The 25388-nt window shown below is 45.9% G+C and overlaps 2 protein-coding genes across 5 annotated transcripts; one reads left to right on the top strand and one right to left on the bottom strand.

Moving 5' to 3' along the window:
• Window positions 1–3064: 3064 nt before the first annotated feature.
• NLRP10 (NLR family pyrin domain containing 10) lies at window positions 3065–10773 on the bottom strand. Of its 4 annotated transcripts, none has more exons than XM_066366372.1 (3): window positions 10712–10773; window positions 6322–6631; window positions 3065–5119 (listed from the first exon to the last, which is right to left on the bottom strand). In XM_066366372.1, exons 2-3 carry the CDS (start codon window positions 6599–6601, stop codon window positions 3462–3464), a joined length of 1938 nt encoding a protein of 645 aa, XP_066222469.1. In that variant the 5' UTR covers window positions 6602–6631; window positions 10712–10773; the 3' UTR covers window positions 3065–3461. The 4 variants fall into 4 exon arrangements, with proteins under 4 accessions (XP_066222469.1, XP_066222484.1, XP_066222477.1 ...); XM_066366387.1 differs by having other exon boundaries at window positions 6322–6640; window positions 10712–10728; XM_066366380.1 differs by lacking the exon at window positions 10712–10773 and adding an exon at window positions 9142–9524 and having other exon boundaries at window positions 6322–6640.
• Window positions 10774–16916: 6143 nt separating this feature from the next.
• EIF3F (eukaryotic translation initiation factor 3 subunit F) lies at window positions 16917–24924 on the top strand. The gene is made up of 8 exons (XM_066366361.1): window positions 16917–17324; window positions 20979–21049; window positions 21280–21359; window positions 22116–22253; window positions 23233–23324; window positions 23762–23898; window positions 24033–24146; window positions 24703–24924. The coding sequence occupies exons 1-8, from the start codon at window positions 16943–16945 to the stop codon at window positions 24778–24780; spliced, it is 1092 nt and encodes a 363-aa protein (XP_066222458.1). The 5' UTR covers window positions 16917–16942; the 3' UTR covers window positions 24781–24924.
• The last annotated feature ends 464 nt before the right edge of the window (window positions 24925–25388 follow it).

Raw genomic sequence — 25388 nt, 5'->3', positions numbered from 1 at the left:
AAGACTCATCTAGAGCAGGGGTAGTCAACCTTTTTATACCTACCGCCCACTTTTGTATCTCTGTTAGTAGTAAAATTTTCTAACTGCCCACTGTTCCACAGTAATGGTGATTTATAAAGTAGGGAAGTAACTTTACTTTATAAAATTTATAAAGCAGAGTTACAGCAAGTTAAAGCATATAATAATAATTACTTACCAAGTATTTTATGTTGGATTTTCGCTAAGTTTGGCAGAATAAATCTTTATAAAACAACTTACTATAGTCAAATCTATCTTTTTATTTATACTTTGGTTGCTCCGCTACCGCCCACCAGAAAGCTGGAACGCCCACTAGTGGGCGGTAGGGGCCAGGTTGACTACCACTGCTCTAAACCCTGCAGGTGTGCAGGAATGCATGGGGGCAATTCATCCCTTCCGCCCTTTGCCTGTCCTGGCTTAGGTCTAACTAGCTACCTAACCTAACACAACCAGTTTCTGCCTGTACCTTGGGTCCAATGAGCTTAATTCCAATTTTCTCCACATCTGTTCACATCCCAATGTAACAGAGACATACTAAAAGCAGCAAGCAGGCACAATTGGGTGACTTTTCTCTGCAAGTGACAAGCCACTTCCCATACATCCGACTTGCTGCATTTTCTGCTGGTCACTCCTTGTCTGGTTGGTAACCATGTTCCAGGTTTCACTGGACAGTATAGGTAAGTGTCACGTGTAGCACACTGACCCAATCTCAAAGTTGCCACAGATTTGCTAACATAAATTCAGTCTTTTTCTGGCAACCCTTCCCCAAATATTTCCAAGAATACTCACATCTTTAATCTGTAACAGGAACCCCGCCAGTCTGTGAATGCTACCAAAGGCCACTTTCCTTTAAAAAGTCCCAGGGAAGACAGGAGAGTCGGGGAGAGTTTCAGGAGTAATTGAAGCTAGAGCAGCTGGTGTCTTAACTCGTGCAGCTCACAGCTGTGGCCCCCTCCATCCTCCCCCAGTCAGGGTTGCCAGATTGAGCGAATAAAAACACAGGTCTCCCTGGTAAATTTAAATTTCAGATTAAAAAAAAACACAAGTAATTTTAATATAAGTATGTCTCATGCAAAAATATTAGTGTTTATCTGAAATTTAAATGTAAGTGGGCATCTTGTATGTATTTTGTCCACTACCCTCCTCCACCGGCCACTCTTAAACCCCACTTTCAGAAGGGGTTCCCACAGCTATTCCCTCGGGACAGTGTTCCTTCCTTTTGGCCACAAACTTCTCTTTCCCGCGGTTCATACCTCCCACCCTTCGGAAGGAGGCTGTTAGGAAAGGCCCAGACCCCCGCTGCTCCTGGAATCGCTACGTTCTCTGACCACCAGGCTCTGTAGCCTGGTTGAGCCCATCCTTCCAGACTTCTACACAAGGTGGGGGGGCTCACTATCTCTCTCTTTCACCCAGCCCCCCCAGGGAACTCCAATCCATCAGACACACTGTGTCTATGTACCTATCTGTGTGACATGTTATTATTTTTTCTGCTCAAAACCCTCTCCTCTGGGGAGCCACTGTCCTATTCCACGCGTTTCTGAAGGTGCTGATCCTTTCTTACTCAGCGTAGGGATGTGGCAAACTGGCCTAGGCTTTGAAACTCAGGTCCAGCTAATCAGAGAAGTTCACCTTCCAGACCACAGGCATTGTTTGAGGGTTGGCACATACCCCAGGTCAGGTCAGAACCCACCCACAGTGTCCCTGAACAGCTATCAGTGAAGACTATTCTCTTCCTTTGGGATTATTGACTGTAACGACGATTTAAATTGAAGTCCCTGTGCCCATCTTCTCTGACACATAAAGGTTACTTTCTGAAATAAGAGCCAAAGGAAACTATAAAAACAACAGTGAAGAGAGAGAATGAAAGCCTTGATGATACTGTTAGGATGGGCAAGATGTACCTAAAACTGGAAGTCAGGGTTCTTTTTTTATTTAAATAAATACAATAAGTCATTTAATTTCTGCTAAAGCTAGTTTGAATTGAATGTGAATCCTATGTGAAATAACATGTCTAAACCTCAGTTAGATGTTAGAACTATATATATTTTTAAATATAGTTGCAGGAAAATCCAGTAACATGGCTGGACACCTGTTTATTGTTCCTAAAGTCTCTATGACATTTAGGAGTTGGCCTGCTGAATGTCACCCACATTCTTTCACGGTTAACACAGCCTACCTAGCCCAGTTGGTGCCAACCAGCCTCTTCAGTAATCCAGTACAGGTTGTTTTTTAAATAAGTACATGCCCAGACATAATGTTTCCTAACATTCTACTTGCACTTGTAATCTATGTGTTAACAGGCTATGTAAATAATTATCAAATGTAGTGCCACCAAACTTCCTGTGAGAAGAAGAGTCAATAATACTTGTTGTCGTGGCATACCAAGTTGACCACTTAGGGCTGAGATCCCTTGGATTCAGAGGTCTGGGCACATCCAGCAGATTGCCAGAATTGCCATATGTGGAGTCAATTTATGAGGAGTCCTGACAGCAATCAAAGTGTGTGAGAAGCAAAGAGAAGCATCTGTAACTTCCTGTGAGGCACTGAGAGAGTCCAAGGCAGCATCAGCGTTCAGCTGCACTGGAGCCAGAAGCAAAGGCCATCGTGGGAGACGGTCCGCGGTGCCTGCACGGAGTCTTTGGGGGCATCTACAAACCCCAGAGATAAATGGGGCTCCTGACTGAACTTCAGTTTCCTCGCCTATGAAATGAAGGTTTGGGAACAGACCACACCTACGTCTACAATTCCTTTCCTTCTTCTTCTTTTCTAAACAGAGGGGACTGAAGCAGAAAAAGAGGTAATAAGTTAGTGCTTGGAAATGACTGGTCTTTCTAAAAATAAAAAATAAGAAATTAATTCACGGTACAGGAATAGGCAACAGTGGCATGTCATTAGCACAGAGATAAGTGAAGTCACAGTAGAGCTTCTAAGACCAAAGATCTGTGACAAGCCATAGCTCATTTTTAACATGGAAATTCTAGAAGTTTCTAGAAAGACGAGGAAATACTATTTATTTAAGCAACAACTGATCGCAATCCATTATATCACAGTACAATATTCCCTTTAAATATTGTCAATGACATGCTTCACATTATCCAATCTGATAGATTGAGCACAATCCACATTTTATTATATTAAGGACTTTATTGTTTAGGAAAGAGTCACATGTCAGACACATGTCAGACTCTATGGGAGAAGGGGGGCAGTGCTAAATAACTGAACGTGAGCCACTGTTGACAAATGTGGGTGTTTGTAAGGACTCATTCCACCTGGCTTTTCCCCACATCCTATCTTCCAAGTCTGCTGATCCTCTATCTACTATTCTTTTCTATTCGCTCCTCTGGCCTTCCTCTCCCTGTGCCCATTAATTGAGTCTCACATGTCTCCATTCCGTTCTTCTCTGTTTTCCCCGTCCTCCTGTCTCTCCACCCCACCATCCTCCTTCAGCTCTGCTCTCTCCTTTCTGTGCTTCCTGTCCCCTTGTCCCTAGTTTCTCTTTCCTTTGTCTTTTCCTTAGAAGCCTTCTTTTGAGTCCCTGCTCTACTACCTTTGTCCACAAGTGCACATTTTTGCTCCTCTTCTTCTGCATCACTGAGGCTGGTTTTGACAGAAAATCTGCTTCTGTGGGCTTTCTTTTCATTTGAATGTTCCATCTTGAGCGAGACCTTGCTCAAGTGAACACTCCTGGCCAGGTTCTTTACTGTAGACTCGTACAGGGTGAATTCCAAATCCCAGGTCCTGTTATGCTTTATAGAGCTCATTTGTTCTTTGAAATTCTTCAGATCCTGCCTTATTGAAGGGGCAATTTTGAAACAGAAATTTAGGTCGAAGTTCGAAGAGTTCTCTTTTCTCGATATGTCCAATAAAAACTGCATAGTGAGGGTCATCTCCCTGTCCCCTGTATGCCCCTTTTCTTCCAGCAGCTTGTTCATTTCCCTGAGGGACTCTCTCCCCAGCTGGCTCTGGTCCTCTTTCACCAGGTAGGACATGGCATGAAAAAATTCCTGGAAGCTAATGTGGCGGAAGCTGTAGAACTTCTTGGTGTCGAGTCCCTCTTGGTAATCATGGCTGCTCAGGAAAGCAGTGAGGCTAGGCCCATCCAAGCTGTGCTTCCTGAGGTCAGCTTCTTCAAACAGGAACCGCTGGTGCTGGATCCCCTCAACTGCCAAGGCGCACAGGCCCCTCAGGACGCTGTCTCGGGTAAGCTCAGAGCAGCCCTCAGTGTCGTTGGGCGGCAGGAAGGTGGAGACATAGGCCATGAAGATGTCAGTGCCATTACTGGGAGTCTCTGAGAACTCTTCACCTCTCTCCATCTGCCGCTTCAGCCAGGAGCAGACCACCCAGCAAATACCCGGAACCTGACATGCTTGGTAGAGAACGTCATTTCCACGTACAAAGTCAATGGCCTTTTTGGCTTGCTCCTCATCTGTGAAATAGGAGCTGAAATACCTCTCTCTCTCGGTGTCAGAGAAGCCGAGGACATGGACGTGGCATGGGTGTTTCAGCAAGGACTGCAGGTTCCGCAGAGCCAGCGGCCGAGTGGTGATGAGGAGGGAGGACGTGGGAAGTAGCTGTCTCCTGATGAGACGGCGCAGCATGTCCTCCGCGGGACTGGAGCCCAGCCTATTCAGCCTTGCCGCAAAGGGCCTCTGCAGCTCATCATAGCCATCCAGGATGAACAGGAGCCGCTCTGGCTGCCTCCGAATCTCTGTGAGAGGTGCTCTACTGTCCCCACAACACCAAATGAGGAGCTGGTCCAGGGTAGGCTCCGGCAGCAGGAGCACTTCTCTGCAGCTCACGTTAAAGACATAATCAAACTGGCCTGGGTATAGGACGCCTCTGGCCCAGTCCAGCACTATCTTCCTTGCCAGTGTCGTCTTTCCAGTCCCAGCGGAGCCCTGGAGCACCACTGTGGGGGGACCGTGGTCTGGCTTTTCCCCTGCATCAAACAAAGCCTCCACCGTGACAGAGCCCAGCTCCTGCTCGGGACTCTCTGAGCTGGGCTTGGCCACCAGGAGCAGCTGGACATAGCTGCAGCTAATCTGCTCTTCTTGCCTCTCCTCCAGGCTGCGCACATGCTCTCGGTATATTTCTCTGTAATCTGAGCCAGACAGGAGGGGCATTAGGAGGAGAAATCGGAATAAAGGAAGACAAAATGGTCCTTAAACTCTGGACTCTGTTCTTTAGTCTCATCTTCTACTCTCTTTTAACTTGTATCTCCATGAAAGTTAGACTTCTGGCTTCATGGGGAGGGACCACTGTACATATATGTAGGAGTGTGTGCACAGATGTTTATATGCACTTGTGGTGTTTGCATGCACATCTGTGTAAGTATGCAAGGTGTGTTTAGTGTGTGACTACCTGTGGGAAAGGAGTGAGGACTTGTGTCCACACGTGCCAGTGGGAATGGGCTTATGGAAGCTTGGGTATTTTGTGCAGGGAAGGCATGTCAGTGCGTGTTTGTAGAATATATGTATGTGCAAAAGTCTCTGTGTGTGTGAAGAGTGTGCATGTGAAATGTCCCGGTTTTAAATGGTGAGAGTGGAGAGGACAAAGGAAAGGGAAGCTGCAGGAGGGTGAAGCATAGAGCCGGTTCTAGGTCAAGGTCAGGCCAGGCTACAGATACACCAGCTCCTGAGCAGGAGGCACAGCTGAGTCTATGGAACCTCCCATCTCCACGTCCCAGGAGCCCTCAGGCATGAAAGGGCCCGTGGAGGGGGCATGGGCACCACAGACACTTCCTTCTCTTCAGTGCCCCATGAGAAGAGATAGGAGGTCACATGGGCTCTATGCCCGCCCCACTCTCTAGGGCACCATCCATCCACCAGTTCCTTGAAAGAGCAAGGTGCAGGAGTGGGCTGTCCTCTCTGAGTCAGCCCGAACCGCCCGCCGGAAGAGCAGCGGGGAAGGTCTGACTCCCGGCCCTGTGCTGTTTTCTTCTAGTTAGTGGAAAGCCTTCACCAACACCATTCCCAATCTCTAAGTCCCTTTCTCCAGATTCCCCCTTTCCCTGGCACTACAACTGGAGATAAGGGTAGGGCATTGAGGCCATAAGATACTCTGATCTTTCTATAAATAACTCCCCACCCTGGGCTCAGGCCCTTCACCCCACAGTTGTCAAGGGTCTTCAGCTGAAGGCCACTAGGACTACTAGGACCCTCAGGCACTGGGGCTCCCAGGCAAGGGCATAGGGCAATAGTGAAAGAAGGCATAAATTACAGGCCATGGGATTTTCGGAAATGTCATGTGGGAGGGGGAGAACCAGTGCCACCCTGACCTCCCCCTGTCCCCTGCTGTACTCACCATTTAGACAAATGTGGCTGAGCTGGTCCACAAGTTCTAAGAGGTGCATGACCCTCAGGACTTGGAGCACCACTCTCACAGCCTCCTGTACTCCAAACCTTAAAATCAGCCGATTCGCCAGACCCACTGGACTAAGGCCCTCCAGCTCCCCTCGGGCCAGCCCGTGGCCTTCCAGCAGGGTTCTATCCTGTAAGTGGAACTTTAATATCTTGAAGCTATTTTCGTCCAGGTCACTCAAGGCCTGAAGCAATGCGTCCCGTGGGTTGCTGGCCAGCGCCATGGTGTGAAGTGTCACGTTCAGACCTGTGACCTGGAAAACCTGGAGAAGGGCGTGGGGGTGAGAATAAAGAAGAGGTGCACGGCTGAGGGAAGAGCACGCTGAAGGCGCTCAGTCTGCCCTGCTTTCTGGGTGCTTGGCAAGCCACTGAGTGTACGCTAGGAGGAGAGAGACACGCCAAGGGCCAAGAGAGGCGGGGATGGCGAGGAAAAGCCCCTGCCTGCCTCTTCCCTACTGTCTGTGTGACCAGTAGAAGTCAGGTATGTGGGTGTGTCGATGTTTATCTCTCTCTCTTTCTCCTCTCTCCCTCTTACACATGTTGTTTGTCAGGTCCTATGCCTCTTTAGACGTTTGGGTTAGGAAAATAATTATGTATTTCTGAGACTGCAGAGATATGGCAAAAAGGTTAAAAAAAAAAACACCCAACTATTATACTCTCTGTACTCATCAGCTCATTGGCCTCACACATCAGCCAGTTACTCATGGTCTCAGTAACACACAGATTTCAAAGCTAGAAGTCTTCCCATTCAGATTAGTAGACAAGTTCAAGTCATAATAAGAAACAGCCTCTTTGAGGGCTCACTTTGTACTGGGGGATTAACATACAGGGTGGGCAAAAGTTGTCTTATAGTTGTTTGTATGGGAAATAATACTATAGGCCCTGGCTGGTTTGCTCAGTGGATAGAACGTTGGCCTGGAGTATGGACATCCCAGGTTCAATTCCTGGTCAGGATGCACAAGAAAAGTGACCATTTGTTTCTCTTTCCCTCTCTCTCCCCCTTCTCTCTTTTTTTCCCTCCTGCAGCCAATGGCTTGACTAGTTTGAGCATTGGACCTAGGCGCTGAGAATGGGTTGGTTGGTCCCAGTGTATCAGCCTCAGGTGCTAAAAATAGTTCAGTTGGTTTGAGCATCGGCCCCAGAAAGGGGTTGCTGGGTGGATCCCAGTGAGGGTGAATGTGGGAGTTTGTCTCACAATCTCCCCTCCTCTCACTTAAAAAAATAATAATAGTAATAATTAATAAGTAACGATATAGGAATAAACTCTGTGTTTCATATACTCATAACTGTAAATCTCCTTTTGCCCCACCCTGTATACCATCCCTTTTGATTATCACATAAACGTTCTTGGGAATCACTCCAGATGAGAAATTTGACAGTCAGAGAAAAACAGATTTTCAAAAGTTTCCAGAGCTAGACCGCTGGGCCCCAAGGCAGGGTTTAAATTCTGATCTGTGATGTGGGTAGATGGAGAGACAGAAAGAGATGAAATTACAAAGACCCAGTAGGCACAGAAACCAGGTGGCCAGGCTAAATGCTACCAAAAACTGGAGAGAAGTTTAGAGAAGAAAGCAGTAGAGAAAAGAGAGCAGGGCCTTGAGTCGTATTTAACATCCAGAACTCAAATGTTGGCTGGTGGCAGTCTTCAGAAGAAGAAAATCAACAATGAGTAGAAAGCTCTCAGAGTTCAGAATGATCCCTGTGATTCAAAGCCAACAGGGAATCCACCTCGGTAGTGAGATGTCTGAGAGCGAGGCTAAAGGCATCTGGGAACGAGGAAAGTGGCTGAGTTTCAAATATCAGCATTTTGACTGCATACCAAAAGAAGAGAGAAACTTTTAGGAATCTGTTAGAATACAGGGACTTTGGCTGCATGTCATAGGGCACCTTGGAAACCAGGCCACTTGACAGGAACAAGTTACAATGAAGCCTCAGGCTCCCTTACAAATCTCTGCTGTTAGCGGAGCTAATTCAGGAAAGAACAAGAGAAGACAGCACCGGTGCCTGCCCAGATGTGCCCTCTAGGCGTTCGGTGTGTGTAGGTTGGGAGAACTGAGGTAGGTGACTCAGCGATGATGAGCTCCCTGCTGCAGGAGCCCGACAAGCAAGGTCCTGTGGACCGAACTGAAACGGATCCCTTTTCTGATTGGACAACTTCCCAAGCCAGGCCTGGTCCACTTGCCCAAACCCCCTAGTTCACCTCTGCTTGGTGAGGTTTGTATTAAAAGGCTGGGTGTCAGGATAGTGGCGAGTGTCCAGTGGATGCCTATTTTAAAGCTCAGTTCACAGGCGCCATGCTCCACCCCCCATCACAGTGAACTGAATCAACTGGCCTGGCTACCACTGTGGGCATGCGCAACGGGTTTTAACAAAAAAATTACGTTTCATTCTTTTGTTCATGTGTACAACAATGCAGAAGCTAAAACTGACATTTTATGTCAAATTTTTCTATTTTTTTATTTTTAATAAACTTTGGAAATCAGAAAAAAGTAGATAAAGGCTGGGTGTGAATACCTAGACACGCACCCTCTGTAGCCCACCGGACCCTAGCACGCTGGGGCCGACCCATGAAGAAGCACAAACACCCACACGGCCCGCCTGACTGTCAGTGGATGAGCACTGCTCACCGGAGAAGAACTTGACCTCATTCCTCCGTCTATTAAGGTCGAGAAACAAGGGAGGGGCCCGAGGGATGAACGCTCTCACCCACGGAAAATGAGTCCGGGAGACCCTCCCGCTCCCGCTCTGACACCCCAGCCCTTACCTACAGCCTGACTCCTGGCCAGGCGGGGGTAGTTTGACTTGAGAATCAGGGGAATTGGGGTGCTGTCACCGTCACATCCTTAGCCACGACACCCTTTCTTTAAGTGTTGAAACCATTGGAGGGTGTGCTTCACCAAAGACAAAAAGGAGGAAGACCGGAGCTTACTGAAACAGGAACCCAAACAAGGAGCCAAGTCCTAGGCGGCTGGTCAGAGGGCCTGGACGGCAGGTGGCCCAGGAAGCCTGATGGAGCAAAATGGGTTCTCAGGCCCTTTCCAAGGAGAAAAGGGATTGACAGATGTACTGGTGCCGCTGGCCTCCAAATACCCCACTGAGAGGCTGTTGTTACAAGGTGTGGGACACGAACAGTAAACAGCAAGAACCCTAGACAAGAGAAAGCAAAACAAGGAAATGACTAGCTCTAGAAAAAAAAATCAAAGGCAAAACAAAAAAGGAAGCCAGAAGTTTACATAATAGTTAATTACAACACTCAGGTGTTAATAACATTTGCATAGAAATAACAATGTAACCACTGCATATCAGAACTGATCTAATATAAGCATACTGCTAAGGCGCTGGTATAGGAAGTCAGTAGTAGATAATGCCTCAAACTGATGAATCAAAAGGTAGCAGGATACACGCCTTTAGAAGTGCAGAGATATAAGAAGAGACAGCTTAAAAGCTAAAGTAGTTGCCTGGGAAGAAAGACTTGGGGTAGGGGAGGGGGAGGCGGGCCAGAGAACTACATTACTTGGAGCATAATCTTTTTTAATGCTAATTGGCTTTTTAAACCAGGAGTTCGGGTCACTCTGATAAAATAAAAAATGACAAGGAAAGGATCAGTAGTAAAGAAGTGGAGCTCACAGGTGTAGTTGCGAAAAGAAAAAATATGTATGGAGGAATCTTTCACAAGAAGCTTGGCAGCCCAAGGAGGCAGCACAGACCTGAGGCAAAGTCGAGTCGCGACAAGGTTTAGCGTGTTGGGATGCAGGAGAGGGTGGCCAATGCTGGCAAATAAAGAAATAAATAAATAGCATCCAACAGAAGGGTCAAGTTAGAAGTGCTGGAGAGCGAGAGAGAAGTACAGAGGAGAGAACTGGGAATGCGGATTGGGATAGCCTTTGGCAGGAGAATGGAGAACACTATACTGAAGGAAACTTGAGAGAGGTTGTTTGGTCAACAAGGCAGGTGTGTAGGGTTTGTGGTCAGAAGGTGAAGATAGTCCTGTCTGGTGGTCCCTGTATTCTCCCTAAAAGATGAGTAAGAGCATCCCCTAAGGGTGAGAAGGCTAGGAGAGGAGGGGAGGAGCTACGGGGTGACTGCTGGGAGCCTCTGGGCATGGGGCATCTTTCCTCCCCCTCCACGCCTCCCGTCCCATTGCTCGGGGAGTTCTCCCAGACTCCAGGAGAATAGGCAGGAATGGTTATTGGTCTCTCCTCAAGCCTTAACCAAACTGAGGCTAGAGACAAACATTATAGCAAAGAGCCACGCTCAAGAGGTCAAGATGGAAAAACAGAGTGAGACACAGCCTTGTAGATCCTGTGCCAGAAGAGAGGAGTGAGGCCACTTACTATAGATGAAGGCTCTAAGGTCTGCCTCTTAGGTCTGGAGATCACTGGGGCCAGGAACCGAGAGTCACTTCTGAAGGAACTAGAAATGAGATGCAGAAGAACCAATTTTAATTGGAGGGTGGAGGCAGGAAATGAAATGAGACCTCCCCTCCCTTGTTAACCCTGGCCTGGCTGTGGGTGGAATTTACCAGTGGTACAATTGAGTTCCAAAAAGGGGAGGGATGGAGAAAAAAGAGACAGACCAGGGATGGAAGTATGCAGAAGAGATACAAAGAGGCACAAGAGGGAAATGAACAGACAAAACAGAAAGTCAGAGAAACAGACAGATAGATGAAACTAACTTGATGGGTATGGCTCTCTCTCTGTCTCTCCTCCCCCTCCTTCCCTCTCACGCACACATACACACACACACACACACACACACACACACACATTTATACACTCATTCTATAAATAGGTTTGAGCCCCCCTGGATCCCTCAGTCAGCCATTGAAAAGCAAGCATCCTGGATGTATGCTCTCCCTTGTCCTGACCAGTCAGCACCCCTGAGAAGACCATGTCAGTGATCTCTTTCTTGCCCATGAACTATGTGTCTGGAGAAAAATACAAAAGCTGACCAGATCCTTGAGGTCTCCAGGCTGCACTGGGTCCTCCCATAATTGACTGATCCATCAATGCCTTTGATGGCTCACTCTCTGCCCTTCTTCCAAATATGATCCATTGTCCTATGGCTGAGCCCACCCTTGCATTGCTGTTCTCAGATCACCTTGCCTTCACTTCCATTTGACAGGAGCTCCTATAATGTCCCTTCTCTCTCCAACGTGTCTCTGATCCTTCTCACATCCCTTTATCCTTACTTACCCAAGAGAAAAATCTCTAAGCCATCAATATAAAGACAAAGTTCTCAGTAATAAAGTGTCCACATCGAATTCAAATCAACATATGAGTAGGCGGTCCCAAGGTTCTGCATGGTCATTTGAGGCAGCAACACCTCTTCACTGAGGGTGGTTCCTTCCTTTGGACTTCTCATCATGGAATGATCTCAGGACAGCAGCCCAGGCTAAGGCACCCAGAAGGGAGGGCACAGCCCAGGGCCACTTCTCCAGCATGTCCCTCATCCTGCCCAAGACCATCCCTCTCATCTAAGCTTTTCCATTCGGCTTCCCCTTCTGTCTTGTTTCATGAAATAGCTCCCCGTACTCACATTTGTATATTCAATCTTTCCCTGCCCTCTAGACCCTGACCCTTAGTTTAAAATATACTTAAGTCTCTTCTGGCCTAAATGGTCCCCCTCGCAATCCTGCTGTTCTCCCAGCTACTGACTTAAATGTCTCTTTTCCTTCCCAGTAACTTCCTTGAGAGAGTGGCCAGCACTCACTACTATCGATTCAAACTGACCATTCTTTCACACCTGAATTTTGGTTTCCATGTATATTCCTCACCCCCTAATTCCACTGACAATGCTCTACTAGGGTTGCTAAAGATGCAGGTCATCAACCCAAGAGTCACTTTTCAATCATTCTCTAATAGGATGTTCACCTGTGTTTGGGGGAATTTGAAAAATAATGTGTATTTACCTAGAGCACTGATTATGTAGGGGAGTAAGATTATGTAGGAGTAATCATAGTAGAAAGTTCCGAGGAGAAAGCAGTTCTTGGGCATAAGAGTCAGGGCTATGGAGCCCAAACTCACTCAGCTAACTTGCCAGCTGGATGCTGGGACTTGACCTAATTAAGGGAGTTGATAGGTTTCCTGACAGGCAGATGTTATCACCCCCATTATAGCAAGAAGGAAAGTAGGGCTCAAAAAAAAGTTATAGATTATTCAAAGTTACACAGTGAGTTTGGATCAAAGCTCCTTTTATCACATAGTGAGAGTAATAGCTACCACTTAATAACTGCTGCATATCAGGCATATGCTACCAGCTTTACAGAGTATTATTTGTTTAACATCTCCCAAAGTACAGACTAGAATCTCCACCTGACTGCACTACAATTCTGCTAGGATGTCTAATGGACATTTCAATGGTGACGTATCTAAAAATGCTCTTTTCCCAAAAACCTGCTTCACCTGTAGCTTTCACTGTCAAACAACTTCTTCATACTAGTTGCTCAGCACAAAAAAAATTGGAGTCATCTTCTCTTTCACACATCACAATAATTTATCAGAAATCCTCTTGTTTCCACCCTCCAAATACACCTGAAATCTGCCCACTTCTACTACTTTGGTGCCAACTACTATCATCTCTCACTTAGATTACTTGGTATCTTCCTACCATGTTTCTCTGTTCTTTCTCTCTCACCTGCCTCTCCTCCAGTCAGCAACACCCTCTCCCCCCCCCCCCCCCGTTATATTCTTAGCAAAGCAGCCAGAGTGATCCTTTTAAAATGAAGACAGATCATAACTGTTCCCTGCTCAAAACTCAGCAATGGTTCCCTATCTCACTCAGACTAAAAGTCAAAGTCCTTACCATGGCCTAGAAGTCTTTAATGATCTGCTTCCTGGCCCCTATTTAGAGATTCATCACCTGCTACTCCCTGCCTTGATCTTAACATTCAAGCCATCAAATAGCCCCCTCAAACACACCAGACCTGCTCTTAACTTAAGGCCTTTGCACTAGCTGTCCCCTCTACCTGGAGCCTCTTCCTCCCCTCATCCCATGGCCACCTCCCTCTCCTTCTTCAAATCCACTCAGATCTCACATTCACATTGTGATCTACCCTAATTCTTCTCAACTCCTGATTCTCCCTTACTCTCTGCTGGTTTTTCCTTTTTCCTTTTTCTTAGTTAGCAGTTACCACCTTCTAACACATTATATAATGTACTTATTTTCCATTCCCCTCTGGAACGTAAACTTTTCAGGGACAACAGTCTTTGTTTAGTTTGCTGGTATGTCCCAAGCACCTAACAAAAAGCATTTGGCACATATTCAATTTGTTGAATAAATAAGCCAATAAATTGATACCTTATGGCGCTGTCAAAAACAAAGCCTTTTCTTTCTTTTTTTAACAGAGACAGAGAGAGAGTCAGAGAGAGGGATAGACAGGGACAGACAGACAGGAACAGAGAGATGAGAAGCATCAATCATTAGTTTTTCGTTGAGCATTGCAACACCTTAGCTGTTCATTGATTGCCTTCTCATATGTGCCTTGACCATGGGCCTTCAGCAGACCGAGTAACCCCTTACTCGAGCCAGCGACCTTGGGTCCAAGCTGGTGAGCTTTTGCTCAAACCAGATGAGCCCACGCTCAAGCTGGCCACCTCGGGGTCTCGAACCTGGGTCCTCGGCATCCCAGTCTGACGCTCTATCCACTGCACCACTGCCTGGTCAGGCAAAAAAACCAAAGTCTTTTATAAGGCACTTTTTTAAAATTAGAATTAAATTTATCATGGCTCCATAGTATAATTTGAAGTCAGGTAGTGTGATACCTCCGGCTTCATTCTTTTTCCTCATTATTGCCTTTGCTATTCGGGGTTTCTTATGACTCCATATAAATATGGTCATTTTTTGTTCTATGTCTTTAAAAAAAAGACATTGGGATTTTGATGGGGACTGCATTAAATTTGTATATTGCTTTGGGTGATACAGTCATTTTAATTATATTGATTCCTCTCATTCATGAACAGGGAACATTTTTCCATTTCAGTGTATCTTTTAAAATTTCTCTTAATAATACTTTGTAGTTTTCCTTCACATCCTTTGTTAGTTTACTCCTAGGTATTTTTGTTGTTGTTGCAATTGTAAAAGGAATTGTTTTTTTAGTTCATTTTTTTTTTAAGTTTCATTGTTAGCATATAGAAAAGCAATAGGCTTTTATATATTGGTTTTGTATCCTGCCACTTTACTGTGTTGGTTTATTGTTTCTAATAGTTTTTCAGTGGAGTCTTTGGAGTTTTCTATATATAGGATCATGTCATCTGAAAAAAGTGATACTTTTACTAGTTCTTTCCTGATATAGATGCCTTTTATTTATTTCTCTTGCCTGATTGCTCTGACTTGCTCTGGCTAAGACTTCCAGGACTATGTTAAATAGAAATGGAGAGAGTAGACAGCTTTGTCTTGTTCCTGATTTTAGAGGAAAAGCTTTCAGTTTTTTTTACCATTTAGTATGATATTGATGATGGTTTATCATATATAGCCTTTATTATGTGGAGTTACTTTTAGTCTATACCCATTCTATTGAGTGTTTTAAACATAAATGGATGCTGTATTTTATTGAATGCCTTTTCTGCATCCATTGAAAGAATCATATGATATCTGTCCTTTGTTTTGTTGATGTGGTATATTACATCGATCAATTTACAAACGGTGAACCATCCCTGTATTCCTGGAATAAATCCCATTGATTGTGATGTATTAGTTTTTAATATATTGTTATATTTTATGGTATTGGCAGAACAGACATACAGACCAGTGAAACAGAATTGAGAGCCCAGAAATAAAACCACATATATATGGACAAATAATCTTTGACAAAGTAGCCAAAAGTACACAATGGAGAAAAGAAAACCTCTTCAATAAATGGTGCTGAGAAAATTGAAAAACCACATGCAAAAGAATGAAACTTGACTATACCTTGTCCCTATGCACAAAAATCAATTCAAAAATGGATCAAAGACCTAAATATAAGATCTGAAACAATAAGTTACATAGATAAAAACATAGGTACTAAACTTATGGACCTTGGCCATAAAGAATATTTTATGAATTTGACCCCAAAGGCAAGGGAACTAAAGACAAAAAGAAATGAATGAGACTATATTAAACTGAAAAGCTTCTGCACAGCAAAAGAAACTGACAAAAAAACCAAAAAGGCAGCTGACCAAGTGGGAGATAATATTTGCAAGCAACACCTCTGACAGGGGGTTAATATCCAAAATACATATATGAAGAACTCACAAAGCTCAACAACAAACAAGAAAAAAATCCAATTAAAAAATGGGGAGAGAACCTGAACAGACACCTCGCTTATGAAGATATACAAACAGCAAACATATATGAAAACATGCTCATCTTTGCTAGTTATTAGAGAAATGCAAACCAAAACCACAATGAGATACTACCTCACACCTGTTAGATTGGCTGTTATCAATAAGACAGGTAATAACAAGTTTTGGAGAGGTTATGGAGAAAAAGGACCTCAGTCACTGCTGGTGGGAATGTAAACTGGTACCGCCATTATAGAAGACAGTATGGTGGCTCCTCAAAAAATTAAGAATAGAATTACCATATGACCCAGCAATCCCTCTACTGGGTATCTACCAAAAAAACTGGAAAATATCTGTATGCAAAGACAAATGCACCCTCATGTTCATTGCAGCATTATTCATGGTGGCCTAGACATGGAAACAACCAAAGGGCCACTCGATAGACCATTGGATAAAGATGTGGTACCCATATACAGTGGAATACTACTCAGCCAAAAGAAATGATTATATATTGCCATTTGTGACAACATGGATGGACCTTGACAACGTTTTACTAAGTGGAATAAATAAGTCAGAAGAAGCTAAGAATTATATGATTGCACACATATGTGGGATATAAAACCGAGATTCATGAACATAGATAAAAGTGAAGTGGGTACCAAAAGGAGGAGAGTAGGAGGAGAGTAAAGAGGAACAAATATATGGCGACTGAAAATGATTTCACTTTGGGTGATGGGCACAGAACGCAATCAACAGTTCAAATGGTATAGAAATGTTTGCCTGAAACCTATGTACTCTAATTGATCAATGTCACCCCACTAAATTTAAGTTCTAAACAAAAGAAATCATATAGTCCTAAAAAAATTAAATTTAACAGGGTGACATTCATCCATGGGAATGTGCACGGGAACAAGGTATAGTCAAGTTTCATTCTTTTGCATGTGGCTTTCACAGCACGTATAAAATACTTTTATTGGCCTTTATCCAAGTCTGAAAACAGAATTAAGACCTTTGCGCAGCCCTCTGCCTCCATCTAGCGGCAACTACTGAGACTGGGTTAATCTGACTTCCAGCGCGGTCCCAAGTTTGCTCAGAACTATTAAACTCCACTCTCACTGAGTGAGCACCGGACAGAGATCAAAGAGCACAAGCTCAGAGCAGGAAATTGGCCTGCGGTGAGAAGCATCATCAGTAACCAATAGGAATAAAGATCTCGTTCACGCGGCGCGTCCTCAGCCTATCGTGCTGTTCATGTTGGTCAGCTGGCTCCTTTCCGCTCCACGCTCCTACTCTTTCGACAAGATGGCCACACCGGTGGTACCGGCGAGTGCTGCTCCGGCCGCTCCAGCCCCTGCTGCGGCCCCAGCCTCAGCTCTGGACGCGGCCCCGACCTCAGCTCCAGCTCTGGCGCCAGTCCCAGCGCCGCTTCCAGTTCCCACTCCCGTGCCGGCCGCCTCCCCAGACTCGGCGGCGGCGGCGGCTGCACCCACAGCCCCGGGCCAGCCCCCGACCTCTGCACCGGCCCCGGCGCAGACCCCGGCGCAGGCGCTGGTGGGTCCTGCTCTGCCAGGCCCCTTCCCCGGCGGCCGTGTGGTCCGGCTGCACCCGGTCATTTTGGCCTCCATCGTGGACAGCTACGAGCGCCGCAACGAGGGTGCTGCCCGCGTTATCGGGACTCTGCTGGGTGAGCGGGCAGGGAAAATGGGTGTTCTCTCCTTCCTCCCCCATTCCTCTTATCCTGCTCCCCTTTCTTCCCATCCCGGTGGGCCTCACCTATGTCTCCACTCCACCTTCCTGCTGCCACTTACCTTCCAAAGGAACTTGAACTTTACGGCTGTCATTTTTGGGCAACGAAAGATATATAAGGAGTAGTTATATGTAAAGTAAAGGTCGTGTGCCGCATAACTTACCTTTTAATCTTTCCAGCAGCGTTTCACATCAAGTATAGCTGGTCCCAGCCTATTAAAATGAGTTAGAAGGCCGACCTGGAAGTCAAAAATCCATGACTACCTAAGCCCTGTAACTACGTTTCCACTTCTTATCTACTTACTAAATGCCTGTATTTTCCAAGTATTTACAAAGTTCCTATCCTGTTGGCAAAGGAGACCTCGTTAAAAGACTTCCCTCTCTACAAGTAAGCCGGTTTGGCAGGGACCCATTTAGGGTTTCAGTTCATCTGCGTTGCTGATGCATAAACCTGATGCCCATCCTGAAGACCCAGTTCCCCCAGAGCTGCATCTGGTTCTCCGTTTGGATACAAACAGTTGTGTTGTCTGTCTGTGATATTGCTTAACCTTCATGTCGGAGAATAAATTTTTCCCTTCCCATGTTCCAAATTTAAGGAATATTTTACGTTAAAATAATTTGTAAAAGGAGCACTGAAGAAGAATCACTGATAATATATCCCTTTTTCTGGGGACTGCTGGTTTCATCAAATTCATTTCCACTCCATCTTATCGTGGTCACAAGTTCCAGACACCTTTGTGAACCCACTCCAATTGCATGCAGCCTTTCTCTTTCTCACTCTGGAACTTGTAATGGTGCTGCAGTAGAAGACAGTTGGTGTATTGCAAAGAGAACATGATTTGTAGGCAGATTCCACCAAATATTAGCCATGTGCCTTGGGACAGATTACCTAAAATCTCGTTCCTTCAGGAGCTACTTTAGATCTAGTCTCTGTGAGAACTAAATTATTACAGAAAGCATCTCACCGCTGGCTCCACTGGGTACAGCTCAGCTGTTGGTTGCCCTTCTCCACCACATCTGGCCTGTACCACCCCTAAAACACACGCATTTACTCTCTCTCTCTCTTTGTTTTTTGATAGTGTAGCACTTTACAGAGATTTCAATTAATACATTATCTTCCACGCATTGCCATGATTTTTCTCAAACCAATCCTTTGCATTCTCTTTGCCACACATGCCCTTTCTACTCTACCTTTGTTTTTTCTTTAAGTTCCACTCATCTTCCAGACTCCCAGTAAAAGTGTTCAGTATCAGTCCTTTATCCCAAAGTTCCACTTGTCCCCATTCTTATCCTCCCAAAACATGGTAGCATGCTGTGAGTGCTCTGCTTTGAGATTATAATAAATAGTTATCATATCACTAACTTGGCACTCAATAAATACTCTTTCAGCTGCACTGTCAAATTTTCCAAACTAGAGCTATTTAACTAAAGAATTAATCTTTACCCAACATTTGTGTTAAGTGCCCCAACTATTACAGTGACTCTAGTTAGACCAGCTGTAATCTAGCTCTTGAGATCCTCTTCCAGACAGGCATCTGGTACAGTGAGGGATGTTCTAAAGCAGTGGTAGTCAACCTGGTCCCTACTGCCCACTAGTGGGCGTTCCAGCTTTCATGGTGGGTGGTAGTGGAGCAACCAAAGTATAAATAAAAGGATAGATTTAACTATAGTAAGTTTTATAAAGATTTATTCTGCCAAACAGCGAAAATCCGACAAAGTACTTGGTAAGTAATTATTATTATATGCTTTAACTTGCTGTAACTCTGCTTTATAAATTTTATAAAGTAAAGTTACTTCCCTACTATATTTATTTATTTATTTTTTTTTTCTTTTCATTTTTCTGAAGCTGGAAACAGGGAGAGACAGTCAGACAGACTCCTGCATGCGCCCGACCGGGATCCACCCGGCACACCCACCAGGGGCGACACTCTGCCCACCAGGGGGGCGATGCTCTGCCCCTCCGGGGCGTCGCCATGTTGCGACCAGAGCCACTCTAGCGCCTGGAGCAGAGGCCACAGAGCCATCCCCAGCGCCCGGGCCATCTTTGCTCCAATGGAGCCTTGGCTGCGGGAGGGGAAGAGAGAGACAGAGAGGAAAGTGCGGCGGAGGGGTGGAGAAGCAAATGGGCGCTTCTCCTGTGTGCCCTGGCCGGGAATCGAACCCGGGTCTACTTCCCTACTTTATAAATCACCATTACTGTGGAACCAGTGGGTGGTTAGAAAATTTTACTACTAACAGATACAAAAGGGGGCGGTAGGTATAAAAAGGTTGACTACCCCTGCGGAAGCATCTACTGAAGAGTAAAGCATGAGTTCTTGCTAGAAACTTAAAAATGTTTCCTGGTCAGATATTAATTTATGAATCATTTCATTTGGTTAAATGAACTTGTCAGTGGTTTTTATGCATAATAAAATTGTTGGGCACTTAGAATTTAAAGCTTGATAAAATGAGCTCTACTCTCACCTTAAATTGAAGATGAAGACATAGTCTTGTATACAAGCAGTTAGAATACTCTGTGGCAAATGCTTTAGTAGAAAGGTGCCCTGGTGGTATAGAGGTATGGAAGATAATTATTTCAAAAGCTTGAAGTGATCAAGTGTTTTGGATGCCAGTGAGAAGTAAAATAAAATAAAGAATATATATCCATTGGGTTTGGGGACTTAGTTTCAGCTAAGGAGGCAGAAACCATAGTGAAGTGGAATTAGACTAACTGGTATAGGCAACATTATGGCCGATGGTGGAGAAGGACTCACTTAAAGTGTCAAGATGGGAGTAGGAAGAAATAGAGCAGTCAAGAGATTAGCAGTCTTGAGGAGGTCAAGAAATAATTGTATAGTGGGAATAAAGTGAACAGAACTAGACTAGGAGTTTGTAGTAAAAGACTTGACATTGGTGTTGAAGGCTCACAGGTAGAGTTAAAGTTATGACTGTGGGACCAGATGGCCAAAGAGAGGTACAGGTGAAGCTCCCTAAACTGTTCTCTGAGCCTTGGCTACTGTATGGATGGTCTGTGTAGACATAATAAAAGTCTTCCGGCAGCTCTGTAGATTAAGTATAGAGGGAAAGTCTAGAGCAGTGGTAGTCAACCTGGTCCCTACCGCCCACTAGTGGGCGTTCCAGCTTTCATGGTGGGCAGTAGCGGAGCAAACCAAAGTATAAATAAAAAGATAGATTTAATTATAGTTAAGTTGTTTTATAAAGATTTATTCTGCCAAACTTTGCGAAAATCCGACATAAAGTACTTGGTAAGTAATTATTATTATATGCTTTAACTTGCTGTAATTCTGCTTTATAAATTTTATAAAGTAAAGTTACTTCCCTACTTTATAAATCACCATTACTGTGGAACTGGTGGGCGGTTAGAAAACTTTACTACTAACAGAGATACAGAAGTGGAGTATAAAAAGGTTGACTATCCCTGGTCTAGAGGCTGAAAAATTCTGGTTTCATTGATGCACGTGACTGAACTTGGAGCTAATAATTTCAGGTTTGTGTCCATTGGCTTTGACTCTGAAAACCTGAAAGCTTTTGAGAAGTGGAGGCTGTGAGTAGCCTTTGGGTTACATGACATGTGGACAATCCTCCCTCACAGGAACCGTTGACAAGCACTCAGTGGAAGTCACCAACTGCTTTTCAGTGCCGCACAATGAGTCCGAGGACGAGGTGAGTGGGGATTGGAGCTGCCCCTGCCGTCTGTGGCTGTTCTTCTGCTAGGCTCCCCCTCGGGCCTCCCCCACACAATGGGCTGTGCTCATAGCTACAGCTCCTATCGTTCAAAGGGCTTCTTTCCATTGGACATACTTCATGGGCCTCTTCTGTCCGGTGGGTGGCTTCGTCTTTTTACCTACTTTTTCTGTGGACTTCTGGCTTGTGAGCTTCCTTTCCCTCCTTAGGTGGCTGTTGACATGGAGTTTGCTAAGAACATGTATGAATTGCACAAGAAAGTCTCTCCAAATGAGCTCATTCTGGGCTGGTAAGTTGGGGTGTGGAGAGGATTGGAAAGCCTCTGGATGGTTGCCACGGCCTTTGCCACCAGACCAGATATTTTATTCCCTCTTCAGGAGACAGAGAACTGAAGGTCTGGCACCTCTGGGAGCTCTGAATTCAGTGTGTTTTGTTTGCAATTCTGATACTTTGAGGCCAAAAATACTTCTTTTCAATTGCAGCTTTTACTAAACAAATCTTTTTTGTCTTGCTGATGACTTGGAATTTTTCAAGAACTCTTAAGTCAGCTTTTGATTTGATATAATAGAGCAGGGGTTGGGAACCTGTGGCTCGCGAGCCAGATGTGGCTCTTTTGATGGCAGCATCTGGCTCGCAGACAAATCTTTAATAAAGAAATAATGTTAAAATATAAAACATTCTCATGCATTACAATCCATTCATTTCCTACTGCTCATGTTCATGGTTGCGGGTGGCTGGAGCCAATCACAGCTGTCCTCTGGGACAACACCAAATTTTTATTGGATAATGCATAACATACATGGGTCGTTGTATGGCTGTCACGAAATTACATTTTAAAATATGTGGCGTTCATGGCTCACTCAGCCAAAAAGGTTCCCGACCCCTGTAATAGAGTTTCCATTGTGTTTATTGTTTTAGTATTTGGAGTGTCACTAGGTGTCACTAGCATGGGGCTGTCACATACCTAGAGACATCCTTGCCGCTGTCGTGCCTGGCGTTGATGTCACATGTAGACATGAGTTCACAGCGAGGTTCTGTTCTCCAGGTACGCTACCGGCCACGACATCACAGAGCACTCGGTGCTGATCCATGAGTACTACAGCCGGGAGGCCCCCAGCCCCATCCACCTCACTGTGGACACAGGCCTCCAGAACGGGCGCATGAGCATCAAGGCTTACGTCAGGTGAGCAGGGAGCAGGGCCGGGCCACAGGAGCACGAGAGGCTGTCTATTCAAACCACAGCCAGATGGCACCCGGCCTCCCCCCCAGGCAGGTGCAACTCCCTGCCTCCTCAGGAAGCCATTTCTCACTCAGCAGTTAGCGTTAGAAAGGTTGTATTTTCTCTGAGACAAACTCTGTTGTGGGAATTTCTACTTACTGATCTTAGGTGTACCTCAGGTTTCTATTCACTGCTCTTAACCAGTTTCAAATGTCAGCCCTTTAGGAATCTGAGCAAAGCTGTCATGTTGTTCGGGTCGTTTTTTCTGGAAGAGAACTGCACAGTTGCTAGCCGATCCTCCCGTGGTGTTTTGGTCATGATCCTTCACCGTGTTCCTGCTTTTCTGAGTTATGCTTGGTAGCTTCTCCTTATCCCTAGACCTGAGCACAGGACTCAGGGTGGTACAGGTTAAAGAATGGCTGTCCTTACTTTGACACATCTGTTAACCCAGGATTGAGTACAGTAGATGTAACATCACAGTACTGACGTGGTGGAGGCAGTGGAAGAGCTAGTTGATGGGGGTGTTGGGAAAGACAGGTGGTAGTATGCGGAAGGAGGAGCTCTATTTTCTGTTTAGAATGAAGGCACGTAGTCCCAGAGAAGTCCTGGCTCTTCCTCCTTTGGGGGCGGATGTCTGGGCAGCCAGCTCCCCGGGGAAGTCCAGTGTTCCGTCTTTTCCACTGAGATGGCAGTGTGAAGTCGCCCTCGGATGGGACGAGGCCAGGTCTGAAGCTGAGTCCCCTCCCACAGGCCAAGGGCCGGGTGTGTGCAATGAGCTAAGGGAAGAAAGTGACCTGCTCCTGTGAGACCTCGGGTTCAGACCTTGTGCCAGAACCTTGGAAGCCATACTATCGGTGTGACTGCTTTCCTGGTAGGAAAAGACTGGACTAGACCTGGAAACCCTGTCAAGGCCGTCTGCTTACCTTGACTTCTCTCTCCGCAGCACTTTAATGGGTGTCCCTGGGAGGACCATGGGGGTGATGTTCACACCTCTGACCGTGAAGTATGCGTATTATGACACCGAACGCATTGGAGGTGAGTAGCCTTCCCGTGCCCTCTTTCAGGGTCTTTGGCGTTTTTCACAGGGGGGGGTTGCTGCTCTCTAACAAGGATGGAGGGCCTTGGGTGGGTTAAAGAAGAACCACTGATCTAAGGTTTGTGATGACTAGGAGTCACAGTCATTCTCCTACATAAATGGGACTCAAGGAATTATGTGTGAAATTGTAGAGGTGGGAGATTATCAGTACTAGAGGCTACACAGCACTCAAGAGACCAAAACCAGTGATTAGCATACTGGGTGCAGGAGTTGAGTTCTGTCTGGAAGAAACGCTGACAAGGGCAGAGCAAGGGAGTCTGGGAAAGTTGACCAAGTCCAAAGAGAGGTGGGAGAATTAGCTGGAAGGTCAGAAATTGTCTCCTTCCTGATGCAGTCAGTGAATCTGTTTCTTCTACCTCCCTACCCAACCCCGCAGTTGATCTGATCATGAAGACCTGTTTTAGCCCCAGCCGGGTGATTGGACTCTCAAGTGACTTACAGCAAGTCGCAGGGGCTTCGGCTCGTATCCAGGACGCCCTGAGCACAGTGTTGCAGTATGCGGAGGATGTGCTGGTGAGGAGGGGCAGGAAAAGGAAGGAGGAGGGCGTAGAGCTCCACTCCTACATCACAGAGAGAGGCTGCAGAAATGACCGGCCTCAGTGGTGAGCCTTAAACGGGCCTCATTCAGTCTTTGTTTTGGTGCTCAGTCTGGAAAGGTGTCAGCTGACAATACTGTGGGCCGTTTCCTGATGAGTCTGGTTAACCAAGTACCCAAGATTGTTCCCGATGACTTTGAGACCATGCTCAACAGCAACATCAATGTGAGTGCCATTTCTGGGCTTCTGGTAGGGAGCCTGCGTCTCCCCTACCTCCGCAGATGTGAAGGGAATTGAAGAGATGGCCTGGTGGGGAACAGAGGAGACAGGGCTTCATCCTTTCCCCCCTTGTCTTCCAGTTGGGAGGAAGGAAGAGAGAGATAGTACACATGTTCGAAGACCTCTTTCTCCTTCCTTGATTCCATTGGCTCAAATACTGCTGATACTGTGACTTGTTATCTAGATTCATGATCAAAACAAATGCTTAAATTCAGAGGTTAATGAAAATGCAATTTCTTATTTTCCCCATCTGAGTTCAGACACCCCCCCACCCCATAATTTTACCCGTGGATCTCAACTCAGGCAGCCTAGTCTATAAGTTATCAGTAGAGACAAGAAAGTGTTCTTCAGCGTTTTCCTCCTGTCTTCTTCCTTCAGGGCTTATACTTAATCTCTCCCACCTGTCACGTACCCATGACTGTCCTTGCACCACCGTCCATCACAGAGCTTGCTGCTCCCTTCCACCCAGCTCCTCACTCAGCGTCGCTTCCCTCTCTTCCAGGACCTGCTGATGGTGACCTACCTGGCCAATCTCACCCAGTCGCAGATTGCCCTCAATGAGAAGCTTGTGAACCTGTGAGCGGGCCCAGGCAGCACTCCTTCCCCTCAGCCCCGACTCGAGGACTCGGGACGGAGCGAGTGGAAGTGGCTGCTGCGTGAGTCACACGGAGTGAGTCAGCTGCTTGTGACTCTCAATAAACATAGCCTATCTTTTGTAAATGAAGTCCATGTTATGTGAGTTTACTGCTGGGCAGAAGGGAGAAAACTGTTCTAGAGCTCGTGCCGAAACCAGGAAGCGAGTACTCTGGGTGACGTCAGCTGTGAGTTTGGCACGTCTTGTCCTCAGTAGTTGCACCCACAGCCCAAGCCGCTTGAGCTTCACCTGGCTCCAGACCGACAGCCTTAGAGTACTGGTCTACGTGGGCACTGTCCCCCACTCTCTTCATGGTCAGAGCACACTGGACCTCCATAGGAGCCTTTGTTGTCACCTGTTTCTCTTAGCATCTTACAAGGATGGCAGTAGAAATGGTGCCTTGTGCACGGCTTGAGGTACCTAGAGAATGTGTGAGTGAGAGGAACGAGAAGGGGGTGGGTGCAGGCTCAGTCCTGGGCCGTGAGTCCTGGTAGAAGGACTGCCTTCTCCGTGGTGAGAATTCAGTGTCTTAGTGAACAAACGATAGCTCTTCA

This window comes from Saccopteryx leptura, chromosome 1 (genome assembly GCF_036850995.1).
Source record: "Saccopteryx leptura isolate mSacLep1 chromosome 1, mSacLep1_pri_phased_curated, whole genome shotgun sequence".
In the NCBI taxonomy this organism is placed as follows: Eukaryota; Metazoa; Chordata; class Mammalia; order Chiroptera; family Emballonuridae; genus Saccopteryx; species Saccopteryx leptura.
This window is presented reverse-complemented; position numbering and strand designations above follow the sequence as displayed.